This window comes from Bufo gargarizans, chromosome 2 (assembly GCF_014858855.1).
Source record: "Bufo gargarizans isolate SCDJY-AF-19 chromosome 2, ASM1485885v1, whole genome shotgun sequence".
In the NCBI taxonomy this organism is placed as follows: domain Eukaryota; kingdom Metazoa; phylum Chordata; class Amphibia; order Anura; family Bufonidae; genus Bufo; species Bufo gargarizans.
Window position 1 is genome coordinate 527,119,130 of NC_058081.1, and position 19,277 is coordinate 527,138,406.

Sequence of the window (19,277 nt, forward strand, 5' to 3'; positions counted from 1 at the left end):
GTAGGAGGGCCTTATTACTGAGGCCTGTCCCCCCCCCCCCCCCCCGCCGCCCCCCTCTTAACCCAAGTTGCAGAATTGCAGTATACCTCTACTCCCCCACACCAGGTTGGGCTTTGCCTACACAGGTTATTACTGCACTCGCCTGACTAATAAATAAAAAAGTAACATATTTAACAGCATTATCTGACTTATATTTAGCTATAATAAAGATTTCTGCCTTCTTTGCACATAATGCTCTTACTGTAAAGCACTTTATAAGACCTAGATTGATTGTACAGGCGTATTGTTTATCTGTATACATGATGTACAACACTTGATGTATGCTTCATTGTACACTAATAATATATTTGTATGTAATACCTGTAACTATATGCTTTTCTTGTGTGCCCTCTGTGATTTTTCAATACACTTGCGGTGCAAGTGAGGTAAGGAGTTGGATCCTTTACCTAACGATTATCATTGTTCAATAAAAAGAAATTTGACAAAGAATTGAACTACTATAATATTGCCCATATGTACATGAATATAAATACTATACCGTATATGCTATGTAACATAACGCACAATGCACATGGTAATTCGTTTTTTTTCCAGATATGAATTGTATTAGAATAAAAGTTTCTTCCAGACATCTCATCCTTTTGTTCTGTTAGATACATATTTATTTGTACATTTTTATAAGGCTTATACCTGAAGTCCACGCACCAGGCTGCATTGACTATGACACGGTCAGTATGTGCACATATAATATGGCTGCCTGCAGAGTCTGATAGACTTTACAGTAACAGACCAGTCTTCCCAAACTGGTACCAATCTTACGCAATTGCTCTGTGCTGCTGTGAGCTTTCAGGAGCTCTATTTCAGCCACTTCACTGATTGCTTCAGGAAGTGTCTGAACTCTGTGGGCATACCTCATTATGAGAGAAGTTGTATAGTTACATCAGACTACTGTAGAATGCATGGTAGAAGCACTGAATCTCCAACAATTTGCCAATGCAAAGCATGCTCTGTACAAGAACTTGGACCAGCAAGAAGTAACAGAGAGATGTGAGCCCAAATAAAAAATAAAAAATATAGATGATGCTTTGGTTGTGTTTAGAGTATAAGACATGCTGTATACCAAGATCACAATAGGATAATAAAAGCAGAAGTGGCCTGTACCATTCCTATACTGATAATTAACCCTCTGTACAGCAAATTCTTCAAATAGCTTTGGTACCAGTCCCAGAACATTCCCTCTAAATATGGCTTTACATGATATAGAATATTTCCCTAAAGGGGTTGTACAACATTACAATCTGTTTAGTTAGAAGGTTTCTCAAAAATAACCTGATCACAGGGTGAGACACTAAAGGGATCCCTAGCAATCAGTTGTAATTTGTTGGTGAACTTGGAAGCAAGCAATCAATTTCCCTGCAGCGCACCCGCAGGGGAAATTTAGCATTACAGGGTGGCCACTGAAATGAATGCTCTGCTTATGTATTGTGTAGTATGCACAGTACATGTCAGGTCCTCCAGTAATAGAAGCGCTGTTTGTAGATGCCCTATCTACTCTGGCTAATAGATGGGGATTCGGCATAAGAGATCCCCACCCTCTAAGAACTCAGAAAGTCATGTGGGCATTTAACAATTAGATTTCTAGATCAAACCTATTCCCACCACCCCTGAAGCGACTAACAGTAGTTAAATATACTGAAGAAATTGGCTCAAGAATGGCTACATTTATGACAATTTTTTGGTTGGTTACATTCATAGAATCGGTATGCTGGACAGACCACTTTTGTGGAGTAAGGCATTTAGGGGTCCCAGTACAAATCCAGGAAAATGTTGGCAGGAAAGCTGTCAGTTCTGTTAGAAAGTGGGGTACATTTGGATTTTAGTAGATGTTAGAGGAAAGTGAGATCCCTGAAGACAAAGGGTCTAGAAAAGCTGAATATTTGAATATTTTTGTGACCCCAGGTGTATTGGGATCCGGTCAGTGCTGTAGTAAGTTTCACTTTGCCAGCTGACATCAGATGGGTTCTCCCCTCTATACTTTCTGTTGGGGAGTCTCAGGTGCTGTTGAACCTTGAAGCCACATGCCCGCATAGAAGACCTGATAGCGGTGCTTCCACATGATGAAGCAGGCCGCCAAGCAGACCAGAGCAAGCAGCAGGTTCAGAGTCATTTGCAGAAGCACAAAGATCTTGAGGGTGGTGGTGACGGTGTCGCAGTCGGCCACATTCTGGTAGACGAAGGTGCGGCTCAGCGGGTCTGACGGGTCCAGGGTGCACTGACATGAGTCAACTGCCATCTTGCAAGTATATTTGGTTATCTGATTGTAATGGTGAGCAGCGAAGGCCACGACCAGGACACAAATGATCAAGCTGAGTGCGCTGAGCAGGAAATACAGCAGCTGAAAGAGATGCAAGACAAGGCATGAAAAATAAAATGTGACATAGAGTCATACAGAGAAAAGGGGCACCTATAGTGTAAATAAAAATAGGGTTTCTGTCCAGTGTCACCAAACCTTCATCGCAGGACAAGAGGACCTGCCAAATGTGACATCCACCCCTGTAGTGGACACTGGACTTTATACTGAACCAACATCTTAAATAAGTTTATAATATTAAAACTATTTAATGTTATGGCCTTGAAGCAGGACCAGGAAGCGGCTGGGGCCTGTGACCACTGCAGCCAATCACTGGCCTCAGTGGTCATAGAGGCTTGAACAGTAATCCCTGCTGTGACGTGGTGTTCAAACCGCTGTCACCACTGAGGCCTATGATTGGCTGCAGCTGTCACAGGATCCAGTCTCTTCTTAGTACTGTGGGGTCCAGAAGCAGCCAGAAATGGAGTAGTGGTGGGACAGTGGGGAGATGAGTCTTTTTTCTACTTATGTTCAGTTACTGAAAAACAAAAAGTATGGCAGAGGCAGTGCCTCATGTACAGAACCAATTATTATTATGATGAGAAATAAAGCCTATATTTTGCCTACCTTTTGCTGCTGTGTTAAGCACAACAGATGGCTGGGCAGCCTGTATTTTCTATACCGTACAGCAAGTGGTGTTAATGGGTGGCAGCCTCGGTCCTCTGAACGGCTCTGTGGTGAAACCGCTGCCCGTGTGTGCAGTCAGAACAAAGTAAAGGAAAAACAGGACCAATCCAATGGGACTCTCCCCAAGGAAAGATCTCAGAACACTTTCTCTCTGGGCCTAGGCCTACCTTTTTTTCTATTTTCAGGGGTTCAGAGACATACCGTAGGTCCAGACTAAAGGGATTGTCAGCTGCAAGGCCAGACAGTCCCTTTAAAATGGACAACATGTTGCAAATCTCCCACTGTTGTGTTGACAGCACCTACACAGACCTGTGTCTCCATGGTAACTGCAAACAAACCCTTTGTAGTCTGATCCTTCAAACATACTATTAATTATCCCAACTTCTTGTTCCCTTACATTGGTAAAAAAATACATCCAAATGGGTTTCTGAGAATGGAAAAAAATATACTTCACTGATTCCCTATTGCTGGCAGTCCAGTGCTGCCTGGGTCCCTACTGCTCTTCACTTCCTGCTTTTGTCTCAACCAACAGGAAATGCCCTCTCAGCCAATCAGTGGCCACAGTGGAGACCCGCCTCACCCTTCAATTGGCTGACCAAGCATTTCCTGTGTGACGAGACAGGGGCACAAATTAAAGAGCACCTATCTAAAACACCTTTAATGAATATTACTGCAAAATGAGACTACAAGGGGTTTGTTGTCTGCAACCAGCCACACATAGGTCTGCATAGGTGCTACTTAAATAAATAAAAAATTGCTTTAAGTTCAAATATTTGTAAAGTTGATTCATATTTTATTTTAGACGAGTTAAAGCTATAAAAGACAATGGTTGCAAGCGTTTAAAAAAAACTTTCCCAGATAATTTTCCCAAAAATCCCCATTATCAATCCTTGTGACCTCTAATTTCAAGGATATATGGTTTTCTTTTTGGTGGAAAAATAACCGTAAAAGGCAATATCTGCCACAGGTGTAACTGAACTTCTTGTTATTTCTCAGCAGTGCACAAAATCTGAACAAATGTAAACTCACATGACTGACCCAGGGGCAAGAAAACACCCCCGGAGTGCAGCGCCTATCACACAACGGAGCAAATTCCTTGTCAGCTTTAGATCTTATGACTGATCAATAAACAGGGCAAGTGAGGACAAGAGAGGGGAGAAGTCACCAGACATGAGACCCAGATCCACTCTGTTTACATAGACAGTCTTATAAAGCAGAGCATGCTAACCACTTGCACCACTATACAATGAGCATAAAAACGGTAGCTGAACTCACCTTCAAGGCAAATTGTCCAGACGTCTTCTCATCAGGATGATAGGGGAGACAGAGCAAGATCAAACCCAAGATGGCCACAACACTGACCTGGAAATACACACAACATAAGATCACCTTAGTCATATATAGAGAGCAATGTTATAGGTAGTTTTATTCTTGCTCACATATAGCACAGTATTATATTAGTTCTATTCTTGTACATAGGGTTCAGTAATATCGTAGTTATGGTATATTCTTCTACATAGGAGGCAGTAGTATAATAGTATTATTCTTATACATATGAGGGAGTATTATAGTAGCTATATACTTGTACATAGGAGGCAGTATTATAGTAGTTATATTCTTATACATAGGGAGCAGTATTATAGTAGTTATATTCTTCTACGTAGGAGGCAGTATTATAGTAGTCATATTCTTGCACAGAGGAGGCAGAATTATAGTAGTTATGTTCTTGTTAATAGGGGGCAGTATTATAATTAATAATACTTATTTTCTTGTACTTAGGGGCAGATTTATAGTAGCTATATTCTCTAGCATAAAAGGCAGTATTGTTAATCATATGGTCTGTATATAACTTATTCACTCTTGAAAATGTCCCATTGAATTCCTAGTTTATCCAACAAGTTAAAAAAATATAACTATGCGACCTTTTGGACTGGTATCGACTCCTTATGCTATCAGTTGACACTCCTGTGACACTTATATGAATAACCATATGACTTCAATGGCACTATGCCGATGAGCAAACAATTAAAGACCTGCCACCAACTACACATTCACAAAAAAAATAAAACATATTATTGGAGGACATTTATGAATGCTTTGTACAGCACAATAGTGGCACAAATATGGTGCATATGTGCACCATAAATTGTGAATTTTAAGGGGCTTAGCAGAAGAGGATGAGGCTTTGCGCTGCCCTCCCTCCCCCAGATTTACTTACTTTTTCCAGAAAGTGACGGAAGTTACAGCTGAAGTCTACACCAACTTGTAGCTGCTTTAGACTTCAATTTCTGGTGAAAGAATTTGCCTCTTAATAAATTAGACGAATCTCACGTCGGAGCAGGGTGATCAAGACTGGGGTAGGAATATGCCAGTCTTGATCAACGTCCCCCACCCAGAAGGAGTTGTTGTAATGGAATGAAATGTTCTATGTGTGAACGTAATGATGATATATGTGATTACAATATTAGAGCGAAAGGATACGTTTATTGGGCAAAACTATACAATTGAAAGGAGGCTGTAGTACCCTGTTGGGCCGCCTCTAGCCTGGATACAAGATGAGATATGGTTGAACATGGAGGCATCAGTATGGTGTCCTGCAGCAAATTTGCTCTTAGATGTTGCAGTTGGGCCTGTACAGTCGTGGCCAACATTTTTGAGAATTACATAAATATTGGAAATTGGAAAAGTTGCTGCTTAAGTTTTTATAATAGCAATTTGCATATACTCCAGAATGTTATGAAGAGTCATCAGATGAATTGCATAGTCCTTCTTTGCCATGAAAATTAACTTAATCCCCAAAAAACCTTTCCACTGCATTTCATTGCTGTCATTAAAGGACCTGCTGAGATCATTTCAGTAATCGTCTTGTTAACTCAGGTGAGAATGTTGACGAGCACAAGGCTGGAGATCATTATGTCAGGCTGATTGGGTTAAAATGGCAGACTTGACCTGTTAAAAGGAGGGTGATGCTTGAAATCATTGTTCTTCCATTGCTAACCATGGTGACCTGCAAAGAAACACGTGCAGCCATCATTGCGTTGCATAAAAATGGCTTCACAGGCAAGGATACTAAGATTGCACCTCAATCAACAATTTATAGGATCATCAAGAACTTCAAGGAAAGAGGTTCAATTCTTGTTAAGAAGGCTTCAGGGCGTCCAAGAAAGTCCAGCAAGCACCAGGATCGTCTCCTAAAGAGGATTCAGCTGTGGGATCGGAGTGCCACCAGTGCAGAGCTTGCTCAGAATGGCAGCAGGCAGGTGTGAGCGCATCTGCACAGACAGTGAGGCAAAGACTTTTGGAAGATGGCCTGGTGTCAAGAAGGGCAGCAAAGAAGTCACTTCTCTCCAAAAAAAAACCATCAGGGACAGATTGATCTTCTGCAGAAAATACGGTGAATGGACTTCCTGAGGACTGAGGCAAAGTCATATTCTCCGATGAAGCCTCTTTCCGATTGTTTGGGGCATCAGGAAAAAGGCTTGTCTGGAGAAGAAAAAGTGAGCGCTACCATCAGTCCTGTGTCATGCCAACAGTAAAGCATCCTGAGACCATTTATGTGTGGGGTTGCTTCTCATCCAAGGGAGTGGGCTCATTCACAATTTTATCCAAAAACACAGCCATGAATAAAGAATGGTGCAAAAACACCCTCCAACAGCAACTTCTTCCAACAATCCAACAACAGTTTGGTGAAGAACAATGCATTTTCCAGCACGATGGAGCACCGTGCCATAAGGCAAAAGTGATAACTAAGTGGCTTGGGGACCAAAACGTTGACATTTTGGGTCCATGGCCTGGAAACTCCCCAGATCTTAATCCCATTGAGAACCTGTGGTCAATTCTCAAGAGGCGGGTGGACAAACAAAAACCCACTAATTCTGACAAACACCAAGAAGTGATTTTGAAAGAATGGGTTGCTATCAGTCAGGAATTGGCCCAGAAGTTGATTGAGAGCATGCCCAGTCGAATTGCAGAGGTCCTGAAAAAGAAGGGCCAACACTGCAAATACTGACTCTTTGCATAAATGTCATGTAATTGTCGATAAAAGCCTTTGAAACGTATGAAGTGCATGTAATTATATTTCACTACATCACAGAAACAACTGAAACAAAGATCTAAAAGCAGTTTAGCAGCAAACTTTGTGAAAACTAATATTTGTGTGTCATTCTCAAAACTTTTGGCCACGACTGTACATCCTGCATATTCTAAGGTTTCCGAAGCTGATATCCCAGTTGGTCCCCCACTTTCTCTTTGTCCTTTCACAGTTACATGCTGTTCGGCACACGTTCTGGAAAACCATGCATTCATATTGAACCTCTTGGTTCAAGAATAGAATACTTGCAGTGTAGACTGACACACATAGCAGTAGGAATAATAACAATTTAAACTCATAGCTTCATAAATCACTCAAGGTCTTGTTCCTACAGATCAATGGAACCCACAAATGTAGGCCACCTTTCCATAAGTATGCTGATATTAGAGATTTTAACAGCAGGAGCCACTCCTCTCCCCACCAGAAATGTATCCCCCATCAGTGCTGTCTCTCTCGGATCTTGTGACATGCACACGGCACCTAATTTGTTCCTCTCTCTGTTCATTATTTTGTTGACATGAAGACTCAATAAAATCAGTGACTAAGAAAACAGCTGGGTGTAGGCTGAACCCCACAGGAAAGGGCACTGTAAAGTATGGAGCCGGTATGTGCTTGTGGAATTACACAGCTACAGTCCCCCATATTCTTCTTATCACAGCAACTATAGTACCATATGGCCCCCATAACAACGCCAAAGAATGTGTTTAGTATTACCATAATCATAGTGCCCCCCTAAGAACAACAGCCACTGTGCCCTAACACTGCCAGCCACAAACATGACAGTGTGCATATAAAATGCCTGTCATAGTTCCTTCATGATAAAGACAGCTACAGCGCCATGTGAGAGCAGCAACCACAGTGCCCCCACAATGACATCCAAGGTGATACTATTGTAACCACAGTACTCCTGGAAAAGTGCCATAAAATGAGCATCCCAACTCATCACTGCCAGCCCAAGTGCCACCATACCATCAGTCACAGAATTCCATAAAAAGTAATAGTTATAGCTACAATGCCCTTTAAAAGTGCCCCCATGTCAACAGAATCACAGGGCCCCTATAAAGATACCAGCCAACAAGGCTTCCATTAGGCCTCATGCACACGACCGTGGTTTTGGTCTGCATCCGAACCACATTTTTGCAGATTGGATGCAGACCCATTCATTTCAATGGGGCGACAAAAGATGTGGACAGCACACCGTGTGCTGTCCGCCTCCGCACATCCGTTCCGTGGACCTGCAAGAAAATAGAACATATCTTATTATTGTCCGTTTTGCGGACCAGAATAGGTAGTTTGTACAGAGAGCAGGACGTACCGTTCTGCAAAACGCGGAACACACGCCGCCGGTATCCATGTTTTGCAGAGCGCTAAAACGGCTATGGCGGTGTGCATGATGCCTAATGATATGAGAGCCCTTAGTGATCACTCTTCTAGTCGGAGTGGAGGCCCCAACCAGTTGATGGAAGGTCTAAATGTAAAGCATCAGGGTGCTGACAATCAAGGCCGTAGAAAAGGTACATACCGCCTGTATCATAGTTATATATGGACGCTACACAGAAATATACCATAGATGGAAAGTATGCCTGGGGCACCCTACCAATGTGGGCTATTGATGATGGGTATTTTTGGCGACATGGTTGGGGCTGCTAGGAATTGACCGTGTAGCTCATGTGACAGGTACGATGATGTTTTCCAGCCCAGTATCAAAGCATGGAGAATTTCGTGCAAATTTAAAATCCTAGTCATGTGCTGGGTTGTCACAAGTTCTACCTCATGCACTAGATTCTGTGTGAAGAGTATTATTCTCTATTCATCTTGTAAAAACAAACATTCTAGAAGCGGGCGGTTTATGCCCCCTGGAGAGCGATGTGCGGGGTGTACACAGCGGCTGAGTGGTTGGTAAATGTGCAGAGTTATTCCCAGTCATACACATAATGGCCGGGAGATCAGTATCACACATTCTTATGGCTGGTAAATATCCCCGCGTCACCTCAGCGTTCGTGATCTGAGTTTATAATCTGGAGTAACATCTGCTGAGCAGAATGGAAACTTAGAGGGTGTGTATACTTTTGAAACTAAATCTTTTACTACTCCAATGAATCTAAAGTTCAAAATACATTTTGCAAAAGGTCTTAATTAAAAATGTCCTGCTGTTTTCTGTATACAGCTCCTATGCAGACCTATGTGTCTCCATGGTTACAGACTACAAACAAACCCTGAGTAGCCTGATCATCATTAAATTCAGGGAATGCTGGTGCCACATGCATACTGAGTCAACACTGCATTATACCTCTTTTGGTGCTAAATGGCCTCCAATAAATGCAGGGAGGGCAGGCTACAGCTTTATACGTGTACTAATTAATATCAGCCTATGGGACAGACAGGTTAGTTATGAGGACACGACCAGTGGAGACTGCCACACCACCAATGCAGACTGCAAAGAAAAAAATGGGGGTTAGTCAGCACATCCCAGTGCGCAGGTGCACGTCACCATGGCTAAAAGCACAAAAGCAAAAACAAACAATACAAATAATCAAGGAAATACAATAGTGTCATACTCACTGTAGAAAATGTACTAGTGCTAGGTTATAAGTGTGAGATTCTTGGCAAATACATTTTATACAAAATCATTTGTGCCTGTCCACCAACGACAAGGCGATCTCTTTAGGACAGGAACCTACACTAAATACTACCTCGGCTGGTGCAATACTGGCCTCCATTAAATTCAGAGAATGCAGGTTCCACGTGCATGCTGAGCCCACTCTGTATTTTTCCTCTCCTGGTGCATGTGGACTCTGCATTCCCTGAATTTAATGGAGGCCATTGTGGCACCAAAAGAGGTATAATACAGTGTGGGCTCAGCATGCATGTGGAACCTGCATTCCCTGAATTTAATGGAGGCCAGAACGGCACCAGAGGAGGTAGCATTTAGCGTAGGTTCCTGTCCTAAAGAGAATGTATTTGCCAAGAATCTCACATTTATAATGTAGCATTAGCATTTTACATTTTCTATAGTGAGTATGGAGCTATGGTATTTACTTGATTATTTGTGTTCGCAGAGTGCTGTTGCATTGTGTTTGTAGTCTGATTATGCACTACTTATACTTAACATACATTGAATTAAGAAGCATATGGAAAGGAATATGTCTGAAATATCTGACTACACAGGGTATGTTTGTAGTCTGCAGCCATGGAGATGCATAGATAATAAAATTAGTTTCAAAATTACACACACTTAGGCTCCATTCACAAATCCGCAATTCCATTCCGCATTTTGCAGGAACGGAATTGCCGACCCATTCATTTCTAAGGGACCCGCATTTCTGGGTCCACAATTCCGATCCTGAAAAAAATATAACATGTCCTATTCTTGTCCGCAATAGGCATATTCTCTTAGTGCCGGCAATGTGCGTTCCGCATTGCCGCTGTCCGTGTTTTGCGGATCCGCAAAAACGTGGATCTGCAAAACACACACGGATGTGTGAATGGACCCTCAGGGTGAAAATGATCAGAACCAGTGTAAAGGAAAATTGGCTTAGTTGCCCATAACAACCTATAAAATTCAACCTTTCATTTTTCAGAACTCCTTTGGAAAATGATTGGTGGAATCTTATTGGTTGCTATGGGCAACTAAGCCAATTTTCCTTTACACCAGTTTGATACTCCCCCCCCCCCCCCAATAATTTAGGGAACTGCATTATAAGCAATTTCCCTATATGTCTCTACTATCCAAATAGCTCTATTTACAAGCAGACTAGGAAAGCTGGGTGACAAACACTGTGGAAGCTGTTATGGGCACCATGTTGGTTGTCACTAAGGTTTCGTAGATAAAGATGAGTAATGGAAGACAACACAGATTATATTTACTGGGGATTTTTTGTGTTATGGCTTTTGAATGCAGTTGGATTTAAAGTTTTTTAAAGGGGAACTCCTTTTAAAAATATTCAAAATAATGGATCTAACCCACATTCTAAGCAAAATGCCATTAAGCCGAAGGTGTTTGGGAACTTCTGGTGTATTTTTTATGGTCACTGTTGAGTAGATTCCTCTTTAAAGGATTATTTTGGGGTGTGGTACTGAACAGGGTGATATCAACAGTGTCATTTTCTACCATGGACAGAAAGTCCTCTCCCCCACATAAATTTTCCAGTTTGTGTATGAAATCCCTGCTTATCAGTACAGAATTACACCTCTCTTTTAGGTTAAGGTGACCACTAATGTTAATGTTCTACCAAAGAGTAAAATTGGCTCTAAAAAATTTGACTTCTAGAAATCGCCAGCATGCTGCTGTTGACAGATCTTGTATGTATGTGTCTGTAATTAGCATTTTAAGTGCATAGTAATGTCCCCTTTGTAAACCCTGTACAGTGCAGATGTTTTTTGAAACCATCAACAAGCAGGCTAACACCTTTAGGAGCTGGAGTTATTTTTTTTATTTTTTTACTGATGACCTATCCTCAGAATAGGTCAACAGTATCTGATTGGAGGGGGTCCAACACTAGGGACCCCCCGACGATCAGCTGCTTTGAGAAGGCAGCCGTGCTCCTGTGAATGCTGCAGCCTCTTGCAGCTTATCAAGCACAGCGCCGTACATTGTATAGCGGCTGTGCTTAGTATTGCACTCAGCCTCGTTCACTTGAATGCTGCACCTAGGCCACGTGACACATGAACGTGTCGTTACTTGGCCTAGGAAAAGCTCAGAGAAGGACGTGGCACTCACACAGACATGGGGCTGCCTTCTCAAACAGCTGATTGACGGGGTCCCAGGTGTTGGACCCTCACCGATTAGATAGTAATGGCCTATCCGGAGGATAGGTCATCAGTATAAAAATCTCAGAAAACCCCTTTACGGACTGATCCCTCATTATAATGATATATAAGGGTGTCTCTGAATAATCTCTCCTGTTCTATATTACAAATTCCTAGCGGCATGTATTACTAAATCATACCTTTTACCCCTGTAGGGGAAAGTGGGAACACAATGACATCCAAGTGTGACGGACATATGAATACCTAATACACGTATTCACATCAGGATACCATTATGCACTTAGAGGACTAAATAGATATCTACTAAGAATAACGGATCCATTAACAGCAGCTTGTTGTTAGTATCCAAGAAAAAAATAGGAAAAATGCTATGAAGATATTATTTAGATATTGGACTTTACATTTTTCTTTCATATAGTCAGTGTTAATAAAAGTGAGAATTTAACTTTAAATACCCCCACAATTTGAGGTTTCACACCAGTAGTCCTCTTATGAGACCACAAATCTCCAGTGTTATAATCATTTCCTTGCATCACTAAGCTCTTTACAGAAAGCGACCCAAAAACCTGAACATTAGATCTTTGATGCCCAGAGTTACCTAATATGCTTATTAGACTCCAAGCCGACACCACAGAGAGGGGCTTTATATGAAGCCTGAGCTGCGTGATATTACCCCGGTTATCTTTAGTACATAACCCAGCAGGAATCTCAGCTTTATCCCTCCGACATGTTCCCAAAAAAAGGAAGTTATTTTCCCGTCCATTTCGCTGGCCATGCCTCATGCGCTTACCTAATATAGTTTATATTTTACATTTATACATGTATTACCTCATGTATACACCTTATATATTTTATATTTTACATTTATATATGATAGGAGTCGTATCGATCCACTGATTAGACAGATCTACCTGGAGAACCTACAATACATTGGAAGAGATAATGAAGAAGACATGCTCACCTTCCCAACCCTTATGATATGTTGTATTATGTGTGTTGTGCCAACAAGTCCTGAATTTGCAGGGACTGTCCCTAATTTTCAGACACAGTCTCTGCAAATACTACCATATTCTTATGTGGGCAATAGCCATGAGTAGGCCTTCCAGGGGTGGAGACTACATGCAGGGCCGGATTAAGAGCATCATGGGCCTGGTGCAGAAGATTTTAATGGGCCTTTTTATAGAAAAAAAAAAACGCAACGCAGAGCAACTTTTTATAGCACAAATAAAGTGTTAATTTACGCAAAATTACACATGTGAAAATACGCATGCATAAAGTTTGAAGTGTGAACGGGTATGCGTAATCCCATTCAAGTCTATTGGACTAAAGTTCATGCGTAATTTACAGCAGATTTACGCACGGGTTTGCGTGTGAAAAATCTGCTGTGTGAACTTAGCCTAAGTGTACATCTCTGGCCACAGTTTAAATATACAGCCATCTATATAGATGGCTGTATTATGTATAGCCACCCCCCAAGGAGTTAACTAGTGCTGCTGGATATGTCATTCAGGAGCATGAAAAAGCTATTCACGTCTAGCTTTTCCATGCTCCTGAATGGGATATGTGTTTATAAAAGCTAATCTATTATAAGCAGATCTGCCATTGAGGAGCTTGGAAAAGATAGATAGGCAAGAAATAGTCACCTAGCTTTTCCATGCTCCTGAATGGCATATCTGCTTATATGCATACATGTTTATAATAGCCAAGCTATTATATGCAGATCTGCCATTCAGGAGCATGGAAAAGCTAGGTGAGAAACAGTCACCTAGCTTTTCCATGCTCCTGAATGGCAAATCTGCCTTTAAGCATATTTGTTTATAATAGCTGATCTATTATAAGCAGATATACCACTCAGGAACATTGAAGAGCTAGGTGACTATTTCTCACTTAGCTTTTCCATGCTCCTGAATGGCATATCTGTTTATAATAGATCAGGCTCATCTATTATAAAGATATATATGCCTATAAGCAGATATGCAATTCAGGAGCATGGAAAAGCTAGGTGAAAAAAATCATCACCCAGCTTTTCCATGCTCCTGAATGACATGTATAAATTATACAGTACACACAGTATAATAGGTGAGGTGAGCCAATGCTGATTTACTTACCGCCTATGAGTTGTTTTCTGGGCAGTACACTGAAGGCTGCTGAACGCGACTCACCGCTGGCAGCACCCCTGACTCCACTCAGGAAGAATTTTGAACTTCCCGCGCGCAGCAGCCGTCACAGTCTTTCACTATACGGCATGGCCTAGGCCCCAGGGGAGGAGTCTGACGTGACGACGCAGCGCGGCGTGCACAGCTGACCTGTCATCTGACCTGATCTGTCAGCTGTCACTGTCCTGGTGAGTTCTGTAAAGGGCCGGCCTGGGAGATTTCTCCTTGCACGCCGGCCCTGTCATCATCTGACAGTCTGCACGGTTCGGTCCTACTAAAGGATCGCGGGGCGGCCACCAGGCAACCTCAGCGAGGCGGCCTATGCAGGCCTAGCTCCGGTTGGCCTATGCGGGCTGCTGGGCCTATTTTCATGCAGGGGCCTGGAGCTGCAGCTCCATCCGCCCCTACGTTAATCCGGCCCTGACTACATGCCCCTAATTAACCAACTACAATGTAGGTAAATATGCAAGTAAGGCCTCATGCACACGGCCGTTGTTTGGGTCCGCATCCGAGCCGCCGTTTTGGCGGCTCGGATGCGGACCCATTCACTTCAATGGGGCCGTAAAAGATGCGGACAGCACTCCGAGTGCTGTCCACATCCATGGCTCTGTTCCGCGGCCCCGCAAAAAAATATAACATGTCCTATTCTTGGCCGCGCTTTGCGGACAAGAATAGGCATTTATATTGCCGGCGCCTGTTCCGTTCAGCAAATTGATGAAGGTAACACGGGGGGCTTCCGTTTTTTGCAGATCTGCAGTTTGTGGACTGCAAAAATTGGAACGGTTGTGTGCATGAGGCCTAAATTACAGGATCTACAGCCGGATTTATTAAATGGCCCGGGTGGTCCATGCTAACTTGGTCCCAGGTAGCTATGAAGGTGGCAGAGGTGTGGTGGGCACCACGGGCTCTTGAGGAATGCAGTAGGGCTGGCATCCTCAGCCGTGTGTATGTGAGGGGGAAGGGGACAGGAGGATTCTGAACCAGCATAGCAGTGCCATGATTTGTCAGGTCACCCAATTGTTAAGCTTGTGTTATATAAATGTGGGTTATGCCACAGGGTGTTTGTTAGTGGTCAAAAAGGTAGGTTGACTTTCAGTGGTGCACCACTGCATATATCACACAGCAGTGCATGAGGTCCTAAGGATATGTTGGGCATGGGCAGTCACAATGAAGGCCCTGGTGGCTGAGTTGGTGGGACAGCTGTGGCTGGTCTTAGAGTTGTAGGCAGACGGGCTCAGTTCGGCGAGTGATGTCGTTATTGGGGTCAGGCAAATCCTGCTCTGTATTTCACGTCTCGATACAAAATAAAAGGTGGCAAAGCCCTGTATATTTAATTATTGGAGGATGAGTCTCTATGAAATTTTAGTTTCCCATATTTACCATACAATTATCATCATGTAAGAGATTATGAGATCAATGAACGGTATCGATCCACTGATTAGACCAATCAAAATTAAATCCTCTGGCGTCTACTGCAGACTGTTCATACATTGAACTCAATAATAATAATACAGCAGGCGGTAACCTGCTAAACTCCGATATATTCAGAAATGTATCATCATAGAAATGTTTATCTACAACTGAAATGATAATGAAAAGCAGAGACTCCCTTTAAATGAGTTTTCCAGGCTTCTGATGTTGATGGCCTATTCTCAAGATAGGTCTTCAATATCTGATCAGTGCAGGCCTGACACCCCACAACCCCACCAATCAGCTGTCCCCTAGAGCCTCTAAGCACTTTAAATAGAACAGGAAGCACAGCTCCATTCAACGTGTAGTGGTCATGCGGGGTTACTGCAGCTCGGCTCCCTTTGAAGTGAATGTGAACCTGCAGTAACCAGACACGGCCACTACACTTTGAACGGAGCTGTTCGTCCGGCTCTGGTCAATGTGCTAGTGGTGGCGCTGGAGGCTGCAGGGAACAGCCAATCAGTGGGGGGAGCAACAGTGACATGCTCCCCTTGTGTGACATCATATGTGACGCAGGGGGAGCAGGTCATAGATGCGCCCTGTGATTGGCTGCAGCCGTCACCTGTTCCCCCCGTCAACAGATGTTGTCCTCGACGCATGTGGGAGCAGAACTGCCTGACCTGGAGCCCAAGAGACCGGATCCAGCGGTGGGGATCAGGTAAGCATCACCCCCACCCTGGGATGGGCAGGTCGGGGCCTCTATTTTAGTACTGGATAACCCCTTAACTGCTGCAAATGTGTTTATGTTAATGAATTGATCATGAATGTAGCATACAATATAGCATTGCAAATAGGTTAAAGTTGCATTATTACTATGACGTCAGTGAAGGGGTTAATTGTTATGCGCTTCTTTTTTGGTACATGGGTATTTAAAGGAATTTTATGGTTTCATATAAATAAAATGGAATCACTGCAACTTTCTAATATACTCTGTGTTGAAATTCCCCACCATTTTCAACACCACTGCTTCTTGTCAAGAAATGAAAACAACCTAATTTCCATCTAGTAGCTCACAGTTTTTTCAATCGTATCAAGTCCAGACAATCATCCATGAGCTGAACAGCCCGGACAACTGACACCCTGTAACAACCAGGGCAGGATTTGTGCTGCTGACGCGTCTCCCTCACACAAACCCTCAGCTGTGGGACCTGTTAGGTCTGCACACATTTTCAGTCTGTGAAGGCAAACTAGAATGTCATTCAGTGACAGCAAGCAGAGATACTAAGAACAGGGACGAATTGAAACACAAAGGGAGGAGATTTATTAAAAGCGGTGCTAATGAAACTGGCTAGGCTCCTTTCACACCAGCGTTTTTGCTTGATCCGGCAGGGTTCAGCAAAAACGCTTCCGTTACTGATAATACAACCGTCTGCATCCGTTATGAACGGATCCGGTTGTATTATCTTTACCATAGCCAAGACGGATCCGTCATGAACTTCATTGAAAGTCAATGGGGGACGGATCCGTTTTCTATTGACTTGCATTGTGGGTCATGACGGATGCTGCAGTTTTCTCTCCGGTATGAGACCGAAACGGAATGCATTTTGGACCATTTCATTCAGTTATGGTTTGTTCCCTCCGTAACAATAAATGGAGACAAAACAGAAGCGTTTTTTTTCCCGGTATTGAGACCCTATGACGGCTCTCCATACCGGAAAATATTAAAGCTAGTGTGAAAGTACCCTTAGTTGTCCATAGAAACCAATCAGATTCCACCTTTCATTTTCCAAATGAGCCCTGAAAAAGTGAAAGTTGGAATCTGTTTGGTTGCTATGGACAACTAAGCCAGATTTCATTTACACCAGTTTTGATAAAACTCTGCCAAAGTATATAAGGGAAAGTTGCAGAACTTTCCTTTCTACAATCACTGAATATAAGACTGGAAGACCCCATTCAAGATCAGGGACCTTTCTTTTTAATCCATTCAAGGTAAAGTTGGACTCCTCAGTATTTGCCACCTGGTCCTGAAAGGCAAACTATCCAACACCCCCTCTCCCAGGTCCACCATATATTTTGTCTTGAGAGCTCTAATAAAGCTGGGAGAGAACTCCTGGGGCAGCTATTTGGGTTTCACCCAGTTTTTGGCAGAGGATGACTCAAAACAATCTTAAGTTTGCATGAGGTATATAGACAATGCTATTAACTATTTCCTTTCTGGATCTTTTGAGGGAACTCTGGCCATGACATGGGTTCATTTCCCTTAGTTAACCCCTCACTCACAGACCACACTAATAAGCCTACGCTGTGCATGGGATGCAAAGGGTTACTGCATGCAGCAACAACCCCCCACCCTCCCCTCCAAAACACACATTGGTCCGAATGCTTACAATGATCCCGGCCCAGTGTGGGGTGTCTCTGACTAGTAATGAGGAGCAGTTTATAGCCATAATGATTGCCACCACTGTGATAGACACGCCAAGGGTCAGCTGGAGCAAGGCCACCAGGAGCGGAAAGCGGCAGCCGCAGCAAGTCTGCGATTCATCCAGTGTTTTCTTCTTTTTGGCTTCGGCCTTGTTCTCCTTGGGGGTCTGCTGCGCTTCCGACGTCCCCTTAGCTGCCTGATCCTGGTCCCTGGGGCTCGGCTTGTGCTTCTTGTCCGCTCCCATGCTGCTGTTCTGCTGCCTGCGTGATCAAGCCGGGTGGCTCCTCTCTGCCTCGAGCTGTGCAGTAGACAGGGATCTTGCTATTTGGGAATAGCAGGGTTGTACTAATATGGAAGGCATTTGGAACAGAATCTCAAAAGCCTTCAAATGCCACTTATAGGCCGCAGTCAAAGGGGGGCTTTGAGGGGTTCCCAGACTGCCAACCTACAGGGCAAGGACTTGGGTAGAAGAAGGGGGATTGGATTTTTTTTATTTTTGTACTGAGCAGAACAGCAGCCAGCCTGATCTACGTGACAACCAGGGCTTAAATATTTTAGTAGGCCCAAGGAAATATTCCCATGAAGCTCTGCACCCCCAGGCTCTTTCTTGCTTTTGGGGTCAGTCAAGTACTCAGAGCACACAAATTGCAATCACGCAGAGAGGAGAGTGACAGCCCCGGCAGCCCAAATCTCACATAATAATGACTTAACGGCTGACACTGAACCGTCAGGAGGTGGATGCGGATCCTGCTCGTGTGAAACGCGCTTCTCTCCATGAGCAAACACTGATATGACTAAATACACCTGATGATCTGACGCTTGTGGCTCGCCGCGCTGCGGTCCCTTATAGTGGGATCAGTGAATTATTACGGTGCATTTAAGTACGCCAATAGACCGCACAGCAAATAATGTCTTCTATCACAGATTTGCTGGAAAACTGTCTCAGTTGCCCATAACAACCAAACAGATTCCACCTTCCATTTTTCATGTACACCATTTTTATAAATCATCCCCCAAGTTTTTTTTTTTTGCCGCTTTTCTTTTTACATAGCTATATGCTCTGGCTAAGGCTTCATGCACACGACCGTTCCGTTTTTTGTGGATCCGGATCCGCAAAACATGGAAGCAGCCATGTGCCTTCCACAATATGCGGAACAGAACAGGGCGGCCCATTGTAGAAATGCCTATTCTTGTCCGCAAAACTGACAAGAATAGGATAGGTTATATTTTTTTTGCGGACCACGGAACGGAGCAACGGATGCGGACAGCACATGGAGTGCTGTTCTCATCTTTTGCGTCCCCATTGAAGTGAATGGGTCCGCACCCGAGCTGCAAAAACGTATGTACAAAATGATACAATATAAATAATGCCATCAAAAATGTTTGTGAAAA

The 19,277-nt window shown here is 43.3% G+C and overlaps 1 protein-coding gene across 1 annotated transcript; it reads right to left on the minus strand.

Annotated features, from left to right (window-relative positions):
- Window positions 1-636: 636 nt before the first annotated feature.
- On the minus strand, window positions 637-18,246 carry SSPN (sarcospan). The gene is made up of 3 exons (XM_044281465.1): window positions 17,851-18,246; window positions 4,313-4,399; window positions 637-2,395 (listed from the first exon to the last, which is right to left on the minus strand). The coding sequence occupies exons 1-3, from the start codon at window positions 18,127-18,129 to the stop codon at window positions 2,030-2,032; spliced, it is 732 nt and encodes a 243-aa protein (XP_044137400.1). The 5' UTR covers window positions 18,130-18,246; the 3' UTR covers window positions 637-2,029.
- Between the last annotated feature and the right edge of the window lie 1,031 nt (window positions 18,247-19,277).

Bases quoted from the DNA above. Each gene is read 5' to 3' on its own strand.
- SSPN (XM_044281465.1), bottom strand. From the start codon at position 18,129: ATGGGAGCGGACAAGAAGCACAAGCCGAGCCCCAGGGACCAGGATCAG. The intron at 4,400-17,850 runs GTAAGCATTCGG...GTGTATTTCCAG, and splicing joins CACACTGGGCCGGGATCATT to GTCAGTGTTGTGGCCATCTT. The intron at 2,396-4,312 runs GTGAGTTCAGCT...CATCTCTTTCAG, and splicing joins CTGGACAATTTGCCTTGAAG to CTGCTGTATTTCCTGCTCAG.